The sequence below is a fragment of the Micropterus salmoides genome, unplaced genomic scaffold (genome assembly GCF_014851395.1).
Source record: "Micropterus salmoides isolate LMB-PRFRI ecotype aquatic unplaced genomic scaffold, ASM1485139v1 Ms_hic_scaffold_5, whole genome shotgun sequence".
In the NCBI taxonomy this organism is placed as follows: Eukaryota; Metazoa; Chordata; class Actinopteri; order Centrarchiformes; family Centrarchidae; genus Micropterus; species Micropterus salmoides.
Genome location: NW_024044237.1, coordinates 36747771 through 36766205, shown reverse-complemented (window position 1 = coordinate 36766205; position 18435 = coordinate 36747771). Strand labels below are relative to the sequence as shown.

General features: G+C 43.2%; 1 protein-coding gene across 2 annotated transcripts in view; it reads right to left on the bottom strand.

Annotated features, from left to right (window-relative positions):
* Window positions 1-18435, bottom strand: part of nfkb1 (nuclear factor of kappa light polypeptide gene enhancer in B-cells 1) — a 55963-nt gene that overhangs the window by 13826 nt on the left and 23702 nt on the right. Inside the window, exons 6-16 of one of the 2 annotated variants that reach the window (XM_038699792.1) lie at window positions 13144-13295; window positions 12896-13059; window positions 12330-12488; window positions 8773-8877; window positions 5221-5312; window positions 4704-4842; window positions 4204-4386; window positions 3988-4107; window positions 3049-3210; window positions 566-695; window positions 242-356 (exon numbers count right to left, since the gene is read on the bottom strand). In XM_038699792.1, the coding sequence (XP_038555720.1) occupies window positions 242-356; window positions 566-695; window positions 3049-3210; window positions 3988-4107; window positions 4204-4386; window positions 4704-4842; window positions 5221-5312; window positions 8773-8877; window positions 12330-12488; window positions 12896-13059; window positions 13144-13295 (1521 nt within the window). The remainder of the gene's footprint in view (window positions 1-241; window positions 357-565; window positions 696-3048; window positions 3211-3987; window positions 4108-4203; window positions 4387-4703; window positions 4843-5220; window positions 5313-8772; window positions 8878-12329; window positions 12489-12895; window positions 13060-13143; window positions 13296-18435) is intronic. The other variant, XM_038699793.1, reaches the window with a different exon arrangement.

The following is an 18435-nucleotide window of genomic DNA, read 5'->3' as shown; positions in this document are numbered from 1 at the left end:
TTCTACCTCTGCTTCTGTGGCGGCTGACAGATACGTCTGTCACTGCTGATTAGTCAGAGATAAACTCTCATTTCCCTGTTCTCCGAGTAGGAAACGTCTCAGCTTCTTGCTTCCTGAGCGGGTTTCTTTCATGCTCTTTCTTTCCTTCCTTCTCTGCTCAACACGTGGAAAGCTTTCTTATGAAGCTTCCTTGCTGCTAAGAAACAACATGGATTTCAACAGAGTTTCAGTAATTCAGTACCTGGTAGAGGTGGTTCCTCATGTTGAGCACTTCCTGTCCAGGCAGGGCAGAGACAACCTGAGTCAGACTCTTCAGCGCCTCCTGCTGGCTGTGGAGAACAGCCAGATGGAGCCCACTGAGAGGAGAAGAGAGAAAAAATAAAATTAAGCTTCACTCGCTGCTTGTGTATTTTTATTTCAATCTAAACTATAAAACCATCAAACTACTGCTCACACATTTCCTACGTAGCACCGGCTGATGCTAGCGGACTTTATATAAACACCTGCAAGCGTCAGGAGCTTTAAAGCTTTTAAAGTTTAAACTGTGTGTTCTGTGTTTACTGACGTGTCTCCATCCTCGTCCTGTGCGGTCATCAGGGGGCGCTGTGGAGCCAACAGGTACGCCGAATCACCTGTAACCGAGTACTGAAAGAGAGCCTCCAACTGTCTGCTGGTCACCTGATCCAACCGCTCCCCTGCATCACACATACACCAAACATCATTCTAACATCTCACTGATTTCAAAACTTTTAAAAGATAACTTTCACGATAACGTCCTTGGAAGTCGTTAGGAGCTTCAATATGTCATCTTTCTGTGGTGCTAAAATACACCCAAAATAAACTGAATCACAAAGAATAAAACCTTCTATGATCACAAATAAGTGTATATTTGACACCGTTAATTATGAACGTGAAGCTCAATGTTCAACAGTTCCTTTTATGATTCATGTTACTGGGTAGAAGCAAAGTCCTTAAAAGGCAAGTCCCGCCTCCGGGTGGTTATTTGGGACTAACAGGATCAGGGACAAGTTGCACAAAAAAAACTTATGTTTTTTTTCTGAAGTATGACTATGAAGTCTTAAGGAATCTACTTAAGGGTGTCAAGAATCCCTTTAAACGTCTCCTTAGTTAAGGAAAAGCATTAAGGTGTTTGCTGCACTGACAGAGAATTTCCAGTAGTAAAATTCTACTGTTACCATGGAGACGGTTTGCTTGCACCAGCACTTGACCTGTTGTTACCGTACAAAGATGGAAAGGAAAGAAGTCAAGAAGGAGGAAAATATTTCATAAAAGAAATCACGTATTAAAAAGTAAATCTGATACGCAAATAAAAGCAAATGGAGAACAACAAACGGAGGAAATCCCTTCGAAAATTAATTCAAGGAGTCTTGTGAAGAGGTTCATCCAGGAGATCCAAAAGAAGTACGACACCTTGTCTGTTCGGGCCAGAAAAAGACATCCACAATTATAGAAGGGAACCCAATAAAACTGCTGAGAATAACTTTATTTACACTACAGATATAAACTAGACTGTACTGCTAGCTGGCGATAAATTTCACAACCTTCTCGTTCTGCTCATCATTTAGCAAAGTGGTTCTCAGACTTTTTCACATCAAGGACCCCTAATTGGACACAAATTAGACCACGGACCCCTGTTTGATAAGATTTTGTCGCAGGGTCCTCAAACCCAATGATAGGATTTTTTCTTTTAGAGGATTTATTTATTAGAGAAAGTACATGTAACCCATAAACACAGTAGCCCTGCCTTCTGTTATTGTGTTACTTAAAATTATGGGAACAGATTCCCCTTTCTGCTGGGGACCCGCTGGAACCTCCTCAAGGACCCCTGGGGATCCCGGACCCCACTTTGAGAACCATTAGATTTAGAGTCTCCCAGCCGCGGACGCTCTTCTCAGGATATCTAAAATTTCTTCATTTATCGCCATAAACTCAACCATGTGGCGGTTAAGATGAAAAAGGTGAAAACCTCAAATACTTAAGTGAACACTTTAAGAAAACCTTAAGGAGAAGACATAAGGGTGTTTTGTGCAACCGAATGTATTTTAAGGATACCTTAACTCAAACATTAGAGAGGTGGTATTCTGCTTTTTGGCTTGGTTATATCCCTTTTTTGTGCATGTAACAGGTTTGCAAAGTGAAAAAGCCCAAAGTGAGTTTCCATCTCCCACAGAAAACTCTGCTCTGAACTGAAATCAGCTCCTTTGTAGTGCAGCCGCTTCCCTTTCATCCCTGTGACGTCACAGGGATGAAAGCTAAACGTGCCTCATATATCGCTCGCCAAGCGGCTACTCCGACACGCTGCAGCACACAGCTCTCCTCTCCCTTCCAAACACTAGCTACCCTCCAGGCAGTCAGTGGACAGAAAGTTGTTCCTGTGATTTATTTATAAAACTTTATGGATGAAAGATCCTTTTGTTACAGATTAATAACTCGCCGCTCTGAAACTCTCGCTCCAGTCCGTGTTGACAAGCTAGTCGGCAACACGTACGGCTGAACCCGAGCCGTTTACCGGCTTCTCGCTGACCCGCCCTTCTCTGCTTCTGATTGGCTAGTAGTCCTTAACTAGGAACTAAGCATGTGCAACTCCCAACATAGATCATTTAGAGACAAGATGTATCACTCCATAGCTAAAACGAAGCCTTCAACACAGGGTGGAAAGAGGAGCTGCAGCAATGTGCAGTAGGACAAAAATATAACCATGTAAACCTGCTCTGGTACAACCTCTAAATAAGATGATGAACCTGAAAATGAGCAGAACACCTCCTCCTTAAAGAAAATCTTAACTTCAGGTTTTTTGTGCAACCGGCCCCTGGCCCCTCTCTGAATGAACGGGGGAGCTGTGATAAGCTGTAGCACGATTTTTACCAAAATGATAATCAACAAAGAAAAAGTATCTTAAATGGCAGCATTCAAAATAAAACGGGCACCACAGAAAGCAGCAAGCAAGAACTTCAAGAACCAGACTGACTAAAACGTGTCCTTGTTTGTTTATCTGCTGTGTTCATGATGGCAGCAGGAGAAGCGTACCTCCGTGTTCTGACTCCACACCGCCTCCTCCCTCCTCCGTACTCTCCCCCGCCTCCTCTCCTCTCGGCTGGGATAAAGCTCTCAGGACGACCCCAGACTCCGAGTCGTCGTCGTCTGGATCGCTGTCGTCGTCGGCGCCGTCTGTTGCGTCACCCTGGGAGGCTTTAACACAACGTTCATTCAGTGTTAGCACAACATTTACTCCTGGCCTTAAATTTTATCAGCATGAAACTCTCCTGGTTGATTACTTAGATTAAAGCTATAGTTTTTCTAGTACAAGTTTTCTGAATTTTTATGTTTAAATACGCAAATGAGACAGTATTTAATGAAATATGTTCCAATTTGCATCTATTTCAAGAACTGAAATCTGAAAACTGGATTAAGTTAGGTTCCAAATTATTGTTTGACACATTTTACTTAAATGTTTTCACAGAGGTGATTTTGGATTTCTCTTTTTATTACTCCATAAATCAGAAAATACTGTCAACAGGCATAAAAAAATGATTTTCGCCATGTTTTTGGGAATAAAATGTTCTATGATTCTATAACCTTCAGAATATAGTCAGGAATAAATCGGAAACTTTAGAGCTTAAATACAGTTTTGTACTTTTATTATTGGTTTCTAGTACAAAGGAAATGATCATATTTGGATCGGACAGCGTTGTGCAGGAGAGACAGAGCTTTCCAACGGTACCGGTGGTCATTTGGTGGAGACAACAAACGCAGCAGGAGATGTGGCGTTGGAGAGCTACAGACGCACGTACGAGACAAAGTGCAGGAAAATAAATAGTGCATGTGTATTTTCTTCTTTCCACTAGTCTGAAAGAAGCAAAGTAGCCCAAAATCTCAAAATTGGCCAGTGCATGAAAAAAACATGTTTTTGCCTGCCGTGTCTCGCCTTAATAAGGTCAACGAACTAAACGTTGTGTTATCTCTCACCGTGCTTGATGCCTCCTCCTCCCCCCAGACCGGCTGAGTATCCTGTGGAGAAGCCTCCAACTCCGCCTCCACCCGCCCCACCTCCTCCATAGTGGTAGGTAGTGAAGCCCTGGAAGTAAGCTGGAGTACAAATCAAACAGCGTGAGCTGACACCGACTGCACAGGAATCCAAATTCAAGTTCAGCTTCCAGGTTTTCAAGGTCCTGATGATTTTACCTCCTCCTCCTCCTCCTCCTCCTCCTCCTGCAGAGCCGGGTCCTCCTCCTACAGCAGGACCTCCTCCTCCTCCTCCTCCTCCTCGGTACAGACCTCCTCCTCCTCCTCCTCCTCCTCCATGACCACTAAAGTCCTGAAAGTTTGGCAACGTCTTCTGTCTCTTCCTCTGCACCTCCTCCTTGTCTGAACACAAACACACAAATCGTACACGAGCATGTGCACAGGTGAGTATCATGTTACCTGAACAGAGTGTCACGGTATGAAGGTGTGGCTACTTCACCTACCTATGACCTGAGGGTGTAGCTACTTGACCTATGATATGGGGGCGGAGCTACCTGACCTACCTATGACCTGAGGGCGGAGCTACCTGACCTACCTATGACCTGAGGGTGTAGCTACTTGACCTATGATATGGGGGCGGAGCTACCTGACCTACCTATGACCTGAGGGCGGAGCTACCTGACCTACCTATGATCTGAGGGCGGAGCTACCTGACCTACCTATGATCTGAGGGTGGTAGGTGAAGGGTTTGGGCTCGCTGGTCTCGTTGTCAGACTTCCTCTTCAGCTGGACAAACACGGACGTCGGCTTCTGCAGGTTCTGGTCTCGATACTTTGGAGTCTTGAACACGATGGCGAACTGACAACAGAGAACACGTCGCCGTGTTATGACACATAATGACACTTATGGGTCAGGTTTAATCCTGCTGGAACTACTGGTACTACTACTGTAGTACTACTACTACAGTTAGTGGGTGATACGTAGTCTATCAAATACTGCTACTGGTACAACAACTGCTTGTACTACTACTACTGCTAAAATACTCCAGTTAGAGATACAGCCTCTTATACATGTGATACTACTACTATTACTGCTATTAATTCTGCTGCCACAGCTACTATTACTAATACAAGAAAGTACAGCTACGAGTATTATTCTTTCAACAGTTGTTCTACTACCACTTCTAACGCTGCTATTCTGCTGCTACTACACCTACCTATTACACCTCGTACTGACCTGTCTGTGAACATCTGTCGGGGAGAAATCTCCCAGAGCCTCCCAGGTCATCCCCGAGTCGTCTTCTTCGTAGAACCGAACCTGGATGTCATCTGGAAACACAAGCACACATTTTAAAGACACGCTGATCCCTCTGTTCGTCCAGAACTTCAAGACCCCATCGCTGCTTGCACACGTTCTCCCTGAGCTCCTGCTGTCACCGTTGGTTTGTTGATGAGTTTGCCCTCGGTGGAAATCTCTGCCAGCAGCTGACCTGGAGGATTACAGCGAGTCCAGATCAGCTGCTGGTTCTCTGCCAAAACAAAGAAGAAGCCGGCGGCAGGTCTAAAGCAGGACACAAAAAATCTTCACAGCCTGAATCGCCCTCTTCCTCCCGAGGGATTTACATATCGGAGGGGAATTCCCTGAACCTGGATTTCCTCCAGGACAACAAAACCACCAGGAAAAACAAACCCACTCCACTGCATTCAAATGAAGTGTCAGAAAAACGGCTTCTGTTCAAGGAAATAAGACCGCTTCAGCTGCTCTACTTTTAAATGTAGCACTACTTTTAAATACTACTATTAAATATGGTTTAAATGTTAAACATGAGCTAAAATGTGGTTAATTTCATGCCTCTGTTGATGAATACAGAAGCAACTTCAGCAAGAAACTCACAAGATCACAGACAACCACTGAAAATACAAGAGATCTTTCAGCTCAGTGTCCAACAGTCTGTAAAACTCCTCTTTTCACACCTGCCTCGTTTGGTCCGGACTGTCACACCTGAAATCACAGGTGTGAAACCTCCTACGGATCACGGTCCGACGAAAAGAGGCGGTCTCGGTCCGGATCAAACTGAACCATGGTTCGGTTCGTTTCTGGTATGAAAGCTTTTTTTGGATGGTTCTGACTTTCAGACTATTTACAGGAAGTTTGGCCGTTTGACGTGTAAACCGGAAACAAAGAAACGCACGGAGAAATGCGTTGAAATAAGGACACGATTATAAATCTCCCGTCACAGCTCATCTTTTCCAACAGACGGCCGCTGTAGAAGCTCACTGCCACGTAGATCTTTGGTTTCTCCTGAGGTGCAGAAGGATCGCTTGCCGTCTTCTCCTCCTTTCCTGTCGGCGGCGTTATAATGTTCGCACAGCGAGGACGTTTAATTGTGAATGTGAACGAGCCTTCAGTATAGCTGGTGCTGCAGGTAGTAATGCCATCATAAAAACAATATAGTGGCAAATATGTTCATTTTTTATTCATTCATTCTTGTCAAAGCTCCCCGCTGAACTGTTTAATAAACCAATCAATGACAAGTACAGGGAGACGCCGCCCACACAGACGATGACGACAGGACGCAGGTCTGTCATGTGAAGTCCTTTCAATCTTTATTGTGCTCTTTTCGTGTGCGAGACATACGTCAATTCCGAGTTTCCACACGAACATCTCAAGTGGCGGGGCCCAAATCTCCGCCTACCACTTTGAGAGCTACACAAATAGCACACGGCCAAAACGTCTCTGCTTCAGCCCAGGCTCTCGTTAGCCGGCGCCATGGCCAGCGCACAGAAGCCAGAGCTGGAAGACCCTCCTTTATCCTTAAGGTCTCCTGTTCGGGAACACTTTGGTTTCGTAATAAAATACAACAACGGACAAAGACGATAAGACGAAAGCAGCGTGCCGAGACTGCTCAGTAGTGAGCGGGTATGTTTCAAACTTGCTAACGTTCATTCATTTGAAACGGTACCACACAAATGGGAACATCACCGCTCCAAGGGAAAAATACAAAGCTCCCTTCGGCCTTTAAACAGACTTCGGAAGAGTTTTTGGTTTTTTAATAAGACCAGGACTACAAACAGGGAGTGATAATGCTGCACTGTAATCCATAGTTATTTATTATTATTTATTTTTTATTATATATGATATTGTTTTTCTGATATTTTATTTAGACAACTTGGTTTCCAAAAGTTCATAATAAACAACCTGCAAATTAATGTTGCATTTGTGTCCCTTACTGTACCGAAAATAAACCAAACCGTGACTTTAAAACCGAGTTACTGAGTCATATCCAGTAAGATGATCACTGGTGAATGTATTTCTGCATCAGTGTGGGGTGAAGAAAGTAACCAACATCAGTCTGAGCCATTTTCTTGCTCATACGTGGCCGTAAAAGTAAACGGGGGGGGTGATCAGGAAACATTTTGAAAAATAGATTTTAAGTGACGACTACTAACAGAAACCCGCTCCTCGTGCCGATCAGCCTGCTAGATCAGGCTTGTAAACAGGATTTGCAGCGATGTCTTGCTGCCGTCTTGACAAACCGCTCCGGGGTGATTTTGCATCACGTGTTCGTGCACAGCAGTTGAGCAACACGTTGTCGGGTCTCTTGTCTTTACATGGCTGAAGGAGAGTTTTTTTAGCTGCAGCTTGTTCTCTGGGTCAACCCCTGCTTTAGCTTTATCGCAACGCACCGATGCGCCTGTGTAGCTGCGTCATTTGTTTAAAATATGTGTACTGCATAAAAGCTTTAGAAAAGATTGGTAGCACTCAAAAAAGTATTCAGACTACAAAGACAACATTTTTGAGCAAATTTATTTTTATTTCCCACAAAATCATCCCAATAATTCTAGGATGCTTAATTAATTTCACATCGAGCAAACAAAGTCATCTGGTGAAAATTCCTGTATTCTTTCATATCACAAAATATATCGCAATGTCATTTTTTCCCAATATCGTGCAGCCCTACTTCTGTGCATTTTCATTTGTGGCGATCAGCTGATCTTCCTGACGGAGCCTCCGGCTGCAGCTGCGGCTGCTTCAGGTGCAGCTGGTTTGATGGGCTGACGTGCGGCCTCTCTTTACTCTGTTTGTATCTTTAGTGTAGTTTAGTGACTTCTTTAAACAGACTGCTTTCTCGTTCTCTACTTGTGACTGTCGTTTCTGGAGGTTTGCGTCTCACCACTAAAGGAAAAAGCACTCGAAGATCTTTCAGTTCAGTTTATTGATCGAAAGTTGGCAAAATTATTTTCCGTCGTTTACTTTCAACACACGTATCAAAAAAATGCCTTAAATTTGTTTCCCACAACTTATTTGGTCACTGAACTATTTCACTCCTCCTCTCTCATTCAAATATAAATAAACTCGGCAGCTCATTTTATGCAAGGTATCAAATAAAGTACTGGTATCGGTATCACTTTAAGGGTACTGGTTTTGGTACTGGTATTGTAAAAATTTAAATGATACCCAACCCTAAACACAACTGATAAAATCTCTCCATGCTCCTTTAACCACACGTGAAGAGGATTTAACAAAGCGCCCAGCAGGCGGCGGCATCAGCCGAGAGAAAACACTTTACATTTCCTACAGCGGTGACGTCACTGGGACTTTGTTAAAGTAGAGACCGGGTCAATGTGCGAGCTGATATTTGAAGCGAAAATCTTTCTGACATCCCGTCATCACTTTGTAGGAACTAGAAAAGGAGGTTCCTGATGAATCAAACCTGTAACAGGGCTTTCAGAGTCTGAAGGAAATCTAACATCTGAGATCTAAGGTCACATGAACAGCGTGCCTCACCTTTCTGGACTTTGTCACAGAGCAGGTAGACCTCCTCTCCTCCGCTCACACAGCCGGCAGTTCGATCCATCCTCACGATCTTCAGGTTGGAGGCGTTGGGAGCCTCTGAGGGAAGAAAGAGTGCAGAGAGGGAAGCCATGATTCACCTGTGAGGCGCTTTAGACACTAAATGCACGAGCCTGTTGTCGCGTACTGTGTCAAGTATCTCCTCTGAAGTGTGACTACATGTTACATGAGATCTATGAGGCAGGTTAGAGAGACGCTCACTGATCAGAAGTTGTGATCATGCAAAGCCAACGGAGGCTGCCGCCTGTCTGAGGCCTCGCAGGCAGTATGAGCTATGCTGAGCAGACGGAACTTCAGGTAGACGGTATCATGAGTCTGCAACATAACCTGATCTGATGAACCGCGGTGATCCTACCACAATCAGTGTTTGTTTAGAGCAGTGGTTCTCAAATTTCTTCACCTCAAGGACCCCTAAACTGACACAAATCAGACCACGGACCCCCGTTTAATAAGATTTGGTCCCAGGACCAGGCCCATCTGATTTTTGTTTTATTCCAGAAAGTGTATGAAATCCATGACCAAAAAAGTCGTACGTTCAGTCACTATGTTACTAATGGATATGAAATAATTATTATTATTTCCCCTTTTGCTGGGGACCCCCTGGAACCTCCTCAAGGACCCCCACTTTAAGACCCACTGGTTTAGATCACCTGGATGGACAGATATAAATCCAGATTAAAGCTGTTTTCCTATTGGGCACCATGTTCGCTGGGCTCCCAGTCTGACCTCGCCGGGCTTCATGGACTAAATATCTCCTCAATGACCCCTTGAGCTTCATTAAGGACTCCTGGAACCTCCTCAAGGATCAAAAGAAGTTCTATAAGTTAGCGCTGACAGACATAAATCAAACTGCAACACTGAAACCACCTTTAATGTTTCTTCAGTCTGCCCAACACTTTGGTTCAGATTTCCTTTCCTGCGCTCCGGATGATAAACCCTTTAGATTGCTTTCCTCTAGCGCCACCCCCAGCACAAGCTTCACATGTTTGGCCCCGTCCACGCTACTGCGTTTTGGTTTTAAAACGGAGACCTTCTGCTGCGTTTGCTCCTCTCGCCCAGACTAAAATGGCGAAAACAAGACCTAAAAACGGAGAAGTTTAAAAACGCTGACCTTGTTTTTCATCATAAAACTCTGCGTTTTAGAGCGGACGGGCAAAAACGGAGGACTTTAGAAACGATGACTCTCTGATTGGCTCATAAGTCGTGCAGAGCAGAAACACGATGCTGCTGACAGAGTTTTTTACTTGGTATTTTTATTAAAATATTCTGTACTGTGCAAACATCACTCACAGCCTACACTTGTACTCTGCATGTTGCCGTATTTACCTTGTGACGACTCCCACTCTGTTTTCCGCCGCTTTTAACTCCCGTAGTCCCAGCTCGTTATTGGTCCATGCAAAACTAAATCTGGTTCTTCGTCTGCATTTCTTTATTCTTTCGCCAAATCTTCTGTAACTACGGAACAGACCAGCTGCTTCATGTTAAACCGGCACGCACACGCCCCGCGTACCTGAACGGCCACTAGATCTGCATTTTCAGTCGCTTTAATACAGACAGAGATCAACTCTGATACGCAGAAGAAGTCTGAAGAAGTCTCTTGGATGAGGGACGAAACATCTTCAGTATCTTCAACCAAGTCCAGCTGCCCTTGACCTCAACCTTCGTTGGAAAACTACGACCTGGATGACTGAGAATCTTCACAGACGATACGCAGCTAAAACGCTGCTGTGGACGGAGATCTTATTCATTTTAATTCTCCGTTTTTAAACAAAAAGTGTGGATGGGGTGTTTATCTGCGCTACTGCTGAGACTAAGAACATGCAACAGGTGTTTGTTCCAACACTTTTGATATTGCAGCTGTACTGAACTCAACCGAGCGGAGAACATCTCTCTTTCGTCAGCAGAAAAGTGGAAACAGAAGATTAAAACACAATAATAAACTCTCCAGCTTGAGAGTGAATCTAAAGTGAAAGTGCGGAAGGATCCTGCTGTGTTGAACTCGGAGCAGGTTTCAGTTCTCTGAGAGGAAGCTGCAGCGTACGGAAACCAACCCAGCAGGAAGAGGGAAATGAAACCAGGCGGCCTGACACCACTTCACAATAATCTCAGCCCCACATCACCATCGACAAGTCACACTCGTTTCTCTCAGTTTAGAAATCTCGAGAAAAATCAAACCTATATTATCAGCCAGAGACATGGAACTTCTAGCACACACCCTAAGCTGTTCTCGTTTTGACTGCTCCAGCTCCCTCTTTGCTTGCACCACGCCCCTCCTCTCCCGCCCGTCTTCAGGGCAAACGGCGGCGGCGAGGCTGAGGTGGACGCGCTTTTTCAGTTGTAGCTCCTAAAGTTAGCCTTCCCTGTTCCCTCAGATCTGCTGAATCTGTGGTTTCTTTCAAACAGCTGCTGAAACTCATTTAGAGTTAGAGTGCAATGAAGATACGGTCACATGTGCAATATGTGGAAATGTGCAATGTTGGCATCTGAGTAAAATGTTTTTAAATGTTTAGATGTCTGCAGGTTTTAAATTATTTATTATGATCGCATGTGTGTGTACGTATGGCTGTCTTTATATATGTTATGTTCAAAAAAGTACTTTATACGTAAATAAAAGTGTTACTATTATTATTATTATTATTATTAAGAATCTCCTGCAGAGCTCAATAACAAGAGCTGAAGTCAAAGAAAACACTGAGTGGAGAGAGTTTAATCCCCCAAACCCATTCACCCCATCATCATCATCATCATCATCATCTCCTGACAGCTTTTCTTCAGAAGAAAATGAGAAACACAGATATCCAGTACAACAGACCTGCAACGGATGACAAAAAGCACAAACGCACCTTTAAAATTTCATCAACACTAAATCCACAAAAAGCTAAAATGTCCAAAACATCACAAACCACACAATCTCAAAGTCTTCACCACGTGGATCAAAACTATTTTTAGGTATTTTAAAATAGACACACAGTCCGAAACGCAGCAGCGCCCCGCAGGTGTCTCTGCACACCTGTCAGGACGCGAGTGTGGGGGTGCAGTGGGCCGATTAACAGGGTTATTTGTATTTTTGTAAAAGAGGGATTAAGAGCAAATCACTAAACCACTAGTCGCTCCAGAGGTGTGCCACCTCTGACACATAAAGCGATTTTAAGTTGCCCTGAATTAAAGCTAAATGAGTAAATGTATTAATAAAGTACCCTCTCGTGTGGTGCGGAGGTTAATGGTGAAAATGACAAAGCACGAATAAGCAGCAGAGCACGATGTGAAACTTGACAGACAATGAAACTTAACTTGGTTGATATTTCATAGTAGTTCTATGCTAGATTAATAAAGTGCTCAGAAAGTGATTTCAGACACGTGTTGTTGAGTTTCACTTGAACCTGGCAGCCCACACGAGGAATCTATAAGCTATGAAAGCACAAAACTAACCGCCCTCTTGGAAACAGGGTGAATCAAAGCCGCCTACAGTGTTTGGATGTGTTCAGACTCACTGCTGTCGTAGATCGGTTCAGACACGACGGGCTCGAGCCGTCTGGAGAAACCGCCGTCACTGTCGGGGAGGAACGCCGTGAACATGAGTCGAACCACGCTGAGGTCCATTTCTTTAGCCTGGACAGACGCCACGCTGCTGATCAGACTGCGCTGGTGGTCTGGGGGGACATCATTTAAAAACAAGATGAAGAAAGAGTAATAAGAGTAATAACCATTTGGAGTAAATGCATGGTTTCACTCTGAAGTGTCTAACCCAACAGTCAGAATCACTACAGGACCTGATTAATAGAAGTTTGAACACACTGACAGTAATACGTTTTTTTGGTTTTTCAAGCAAACACAACAACTATAACTGGAAAACAAAGCGGGCCACAGCCTTACCTAGCCCAAGTTAAAATTTTATAGCAATATTTTACACAGGTTTTCTAAGGGTTGGTAGCAGGGTGCTGCTGCTGCATCTCTCCATATTACCCAGCAGCTTTACGCAGATGTTTTTTTTGCCAGTAGATCATGAACTTCCTAGTTGAAGCTATATAGTCGGCTATATATCCACTGTCTGACTGACCGGTGAGCTCTCGGGGGACCCGGACTTCCCCCCGCAGGTTGTCTATCTCGGGGTGGATGGAGACTCCACAGTTGTATCCCATCCTGAAGGCCTCGATCATCCTCTCCTCCAGAGTCTTCGCCACGTTCTTCTTCGTCACATGGAGGATGCCCAGGTTGGGAAAACTAACACCAGAAGAAAAACACAGCTGTGAGTCTCGTACCTGGACGGTTTACAGCGCAGCGTGTGTGTGTTTGTGTTCTGCAGACCTGATGTTGGTGTCTTTGGGCTGCAGGTCGGCGATGCAGATCCCTTTGTCACACTGTTTTCCCACCAGACTGTGAGCGTGAAGCTGAGGGAGGGGGGTCAGCGCCGTCACCAGCTGCACCACCACCCGGGACGGACCCTGGTAGTTAATGATCTGAAACACACACACACAGCTTGTTTTCTACTTCAGACTTTCAGGTTCACACTGAATCTCACAAGACTTTAACTTTCCAAAAATGTCCCCATTTGGTTACGACGGTACATTTCATGTATTGTAAAATAAAACGTTTCAAACTTTGTAAGGGCCAAAACAGTAAAGTCCTGGACTTAGTTCACAATCAGCCGACTGTCATCAACCTGACAGGTATTAAAAACAGACAATGAGTAGTTTAAGAAGCAGAGACTGTGTGAAGATTTGATTCTGTCGCACTGGGTTTAAATTAACTTCCGCCTTCGGGCACATGTAACCTGGAACCAACTGAGGAGGTGACGTAGACCAGAGGTTTTGGTGGGCCTCCCCAGGGGGGCTTCAAACGGTTTCAGGGGAGGCTCAGTGAATGGAAGTGAAAAAATATTACATCACTTATTATAAGTTCTCAAAGAGAGATCACACAGCCTGCATGTGTGCTTTGGTCAAAGAGATAGTTGGGAGATCCAGTAGGTTTGTTTACCACTTTCTCAGAGTCAGAGACTAGTTAACGCCTGAGGACAGACCTTTATGTATTTGATGTAGTCTAAAGTTACAGCAGTATTAGGCTATCGTCATCCATCTATCGTCTTTGAAAACCTCTGACTAGACTGAACCTGGTCTGGGTCCACATTGGATCCGCCTACTTAAGCCCCGGCCTGCAGTTTATGTTTCAGCGCAGGAAAGTCCCGTTAGTCTCCACTCAAGTACCCAAACCCCTCACGAGGCTCGACTCACTTGGGTTACTGCCAGCTTTCTGTTGGGAGCTCATCTTTTAAAAACTACTTGGTCAACAGCTGGATGTCTGCAAGAGGGAACCCGGTCTCTTGGTCTTGGAGACTTGTAAGAGCGCTTCACATCAGCGCGGTTTACTTGGTCTGAACTACAGCCTGACCAATATGGGAATTTGATATATAAGAATTAAATGTCTAAATACACGTGTTGCCAACAGGGGAGCTGCAGAGCGTCCTCTGATGGATAAACTAATGCACGATAAAATCACATACTTTGTGATTTGAATTCAGTTCTGTGAAAAGAAACACATAACAGAAGCGGGCCTCCTTTTCAGGAGGGTTTGGTCCAGTTGGTTGGTCCACGCCAGAGTTTGATCGGCAGCTTTCAAATCAAGAGTTTGATCGGCAGCTTTCAAATCAAGAGTTTGACCGTCAGCTTTCAAATCAAGAGTTTGACCGTCAGCTTTCAAATCAAGAGTTTGACCGTCAGCTTTCAAATCAAGAGTTTGACCGTCAGCTTTCAAATCAAGAGTTTGATCGTCAGCTTTCAAATCAAGAGTTTGACCGTCAGCTTTCTAATCAAGAGTTTGATCGTCAGCTTTCAAATCAAGAGTTTGACCGTCAGCTTTCAAATCAAGAGTTTGATCGTCAGCTTTCAAATCAAGAGTTTGACCGTCAGCTTTCTAATCAAGAGTTTGATCGTCAGCTTTCAAATCAAGAGTTTGACCGTCAGCTTTCAAATCAAGAGTTTGACCGTCAGCTTTCAAATCAAGAGTTTGACCGTCAGCTTTCTAATCAAGAGTTTGATCGTCAGCTTTCAAATCAAGAGTTTGACCGTCAGCTTTCAAATCAAGAGTTTGACCGTCAGCTTTCAAATCAAGAGTTTGACCGTCAGCTTTCAAATCAAGAGTTTGATCGTCAGCTTTCAAATCAAGAGTTTGACCGTCAGCTTTCAAATCAAGAGTTTGATCGTCAGCTTTCAAATCAAGAGTTTGACCGTCAGCTTTCAAATCAAGAATTTGACCGTCAGCTTTCAAATCAAGAGTTTGATCGTCAGCTTTCAAATCAAGAGTTTGACCGTCAGCTTTCAAATCAAGAGTTTGACCGTCAGCTTTCAAATCAAGAGTTTGATCGTCAGCTTTCAAATCAAGAGTTTGACCGTCAGCTTTCAAATCAAGAGGTTGAGCCGCAGCTTTCACGCTAGAGTTTGATTGGCAGCTTTTACATCAGAGTTTGACTGAAATACACCAAAATGTGGTTTGAAGTGAAATCAAATGAGGCTACAAACAGGGAAAGCATCTGTGGCAAGATGAAAGAAGACATCATAACGTCTTTGTATCCAAAAATAAAATGCAAAGTCAAACTGAAACTGAGACAGATATTAAAAAATAAAGACAATGAGCTCATCGAAGTCGAAATAGACAAAAAGCAGTCTATTGTATTCAGAGGTGGAAAGTAACTACGTACATTTACTCAAGTATTATATTTACAATTACAAGTACAATTTTGAGGTAGTATCCAGGGCTCTGGCGCCCCCAAAGATGTTTTAGCGAGCGCCAAAGGAAAATCCTCAGCGCCAAAATGATCAGAATTTCAAAAATAAAACAACCTTTCAAATCGACGACGTCTTTGGCTTCCAGCAGTCGCCTTTCCTCTCATCCACAGCGACTGTATTTTACACATGCAGCTGAAGCTGGATTAATAAACCAGCCGCAGGGAGATCTGGAACCTTTCATACAGCGGTGTGCGTTAGTGGCTCATCACTTTTCGTTAACCAACCAATCACAGCCTGGAGGAGGCGGGACATTAAAAAAGGGTTGCAGCACTACAGCAAACTTTAGAAATGTTTAACTCGTCGTTCTGTATGCACAGTTTTTATTTCTGACAGGTTAATTTGCATAAACAAATGAGAGACTGACCATGTAGAGCATTTTTCTTGCACAATAATTTAGTGACTGAAAACAAACCACAGAAACTGCTGTTTTGTCCAACTGGAATTAATATTAGGCTACTAATGGTACGCTAATGAAAAATGATGAATTTACAAACATAAGCACTAATCAAACCTTAACCACAGTGCTGTAGGCTAATATCAGAAAATGTTTTTATTTGTGAACCAGCTAAATCTCTACTAATAAACTATCTGTAGGCAGATTATCCAAATAAAATGTAACCTGTAAATATTTTATTATACTAACACTATACTTTCTATTTAATGTTATATATGATATATATATTTTTCATTTCATTAGGTAAGTAATTGCCTTTTACATTTACTGAACATTTACTCATCATGCTTACTGTCGCGCAAAGTCACCCCCCAAAGGCCCATTCTGAGTCAGGAAAAACCCTGGTAGTATCTCCGATTCACGCTGCTTTTTACTTCCACTCCACCACATCTCAGGGGGAAATACTGTTCTTTATATCCTTTACTGCATTTAAACAGCTGTAGTTACTTTGATTTTACAGACAAAACATATGATCAACTTATAAATATGATGCATTATTACAGATTTCAGGTTTGTTGCTGATTACACCAATCAATTTGAAGCTCTGCTGGGATTCCCGTGAGATCATCATTAAGTGTTAAACTGCCCTGGAACAAAACTAATCTGTGACACACTGAAGTAATAATATGTGTACTTTTAGATAATATCTTTAAAATAAAGATAATTATTTGTGGATACATATACTGTACACACACACACACACACACACGTGTCATCTGTAAGTGCACACAGACTGAAAATAAATTCAAATGAAAGCATAAAAGGCACATTTTGTGAAAGAAGTCTGGTGTGGAAACATTTCGCTGAATTCTGAGATGAAAGTGCTGTCAGATCAGATCGCACAGATGACGCACAAAGACTTCAGACACAGAAAAGGAGAGTTGATTCAAAGCACTTTGGAGTTTTTGTCTCTCAGTTTTTCTCTGCTGTGTTTCAGTAACACTTTCTCCCGACACAGATGACTCATAGCGCCATCGCACCGACATCCAAACATCATATCGAAGACCTTCTCGTGCTCCCAAATTACCAGCTCAAACAGGCTCAAATATTTACTATTATAATAATTTACTATTTACAAAAAGATCCACATGGAGCCAGGCTTTTTTTTAAATCCTGTGTGAAGACGTTACAGAGCCAGACAGGTGTCAACAGAGGAAAAATAATCAAATTAGAATGAACGAATGAACAAACTGTGCTCTCAAATTACTTGACATTTAACAATATTTAACTTGTGTTTAAAGGATGTCAGAGATAATACAACATTGTGAACACAAGTTAACGGTCCAAAACCCACATGAATTTAACCCCCAGTTATGAATCCATCGTGCATTGTCCTAAAATACAGGACAGGCTGTTGATGATTATCCATAATCTGCCTATTGAACGTGATAATCACCAGGTTCTCAAAGACCAGACAACCACAGCTTCAGCTTTATGAACCCAGACAATCTGATTACAGATCAGTCAGCTATAACGAAGCTGTAACAAACAGAAAATGAATGAGGAAGGAAAACAGCATTTATAGCCAAACCGTTTATAGTATTTACAGTATCACTGGCTCCAAATCAAACATTCATATTTCTCAAAAGAGGAAGCTTGAACATGAAATCTGAAATATGCTTCTGGTCTGTTTTGATGCATTTATTTCTCAGCATTGTTTTCTTTTTAAGTGTTTTACTTTCCTTTCCTTTGTTGTCTCTGAAATGTTTCATCTCATCATTTTATTGCTTTGTTACTGAGCCGTTTTACATAAAGGAAATCAGCTCCTGTTCCTGTTTCTGCAGCGTGTGTTTGTGTGTCATGTAACTGCAGGTATTTGCCTGCAGGAACGTTTGCAACCGCCGCAGTAAATAAACATCAGCCCACTTCCTCTTCCCGGTTTCGTCGGCCAATCGAAGCGCTCCGGCATACGAACTCAGTTCCTAGAAACACACCGAGTCTCTGTGTTTAACGGCTTCCTGGTTGAACATGTTCAGACTAAATATCTGTACTACCTGGCGCTCACTCCCGGCAGTTTGACACAGCAAGGTGTCAGGAGTTTGCAGCAGGTGTAAGTTATCTGTCAGCGAGGTGAACCCTAAACACAAACTACCTCATGTGGCTGCAGCTTTCACAGAGCTGTAGTTGATTAGTGTGGGAAAGGTGAATGTGGGAGCTCATGTTTCATTTGTGTCTGGACCGCCTCCTGTTCAGACAGATTTCCACCTGTCCAGGATCCAGTGGGGCAAATCACAGCCATTTATCTTAGTGGTCCACCAATACAGGTTTTTCAATGGCTGATGGCCAATATATACACTGCTCAAAAAAAATAAAGGGAACACTTAAACAACACAATGTAACTCCAAGTCACATTGTGACACTCCT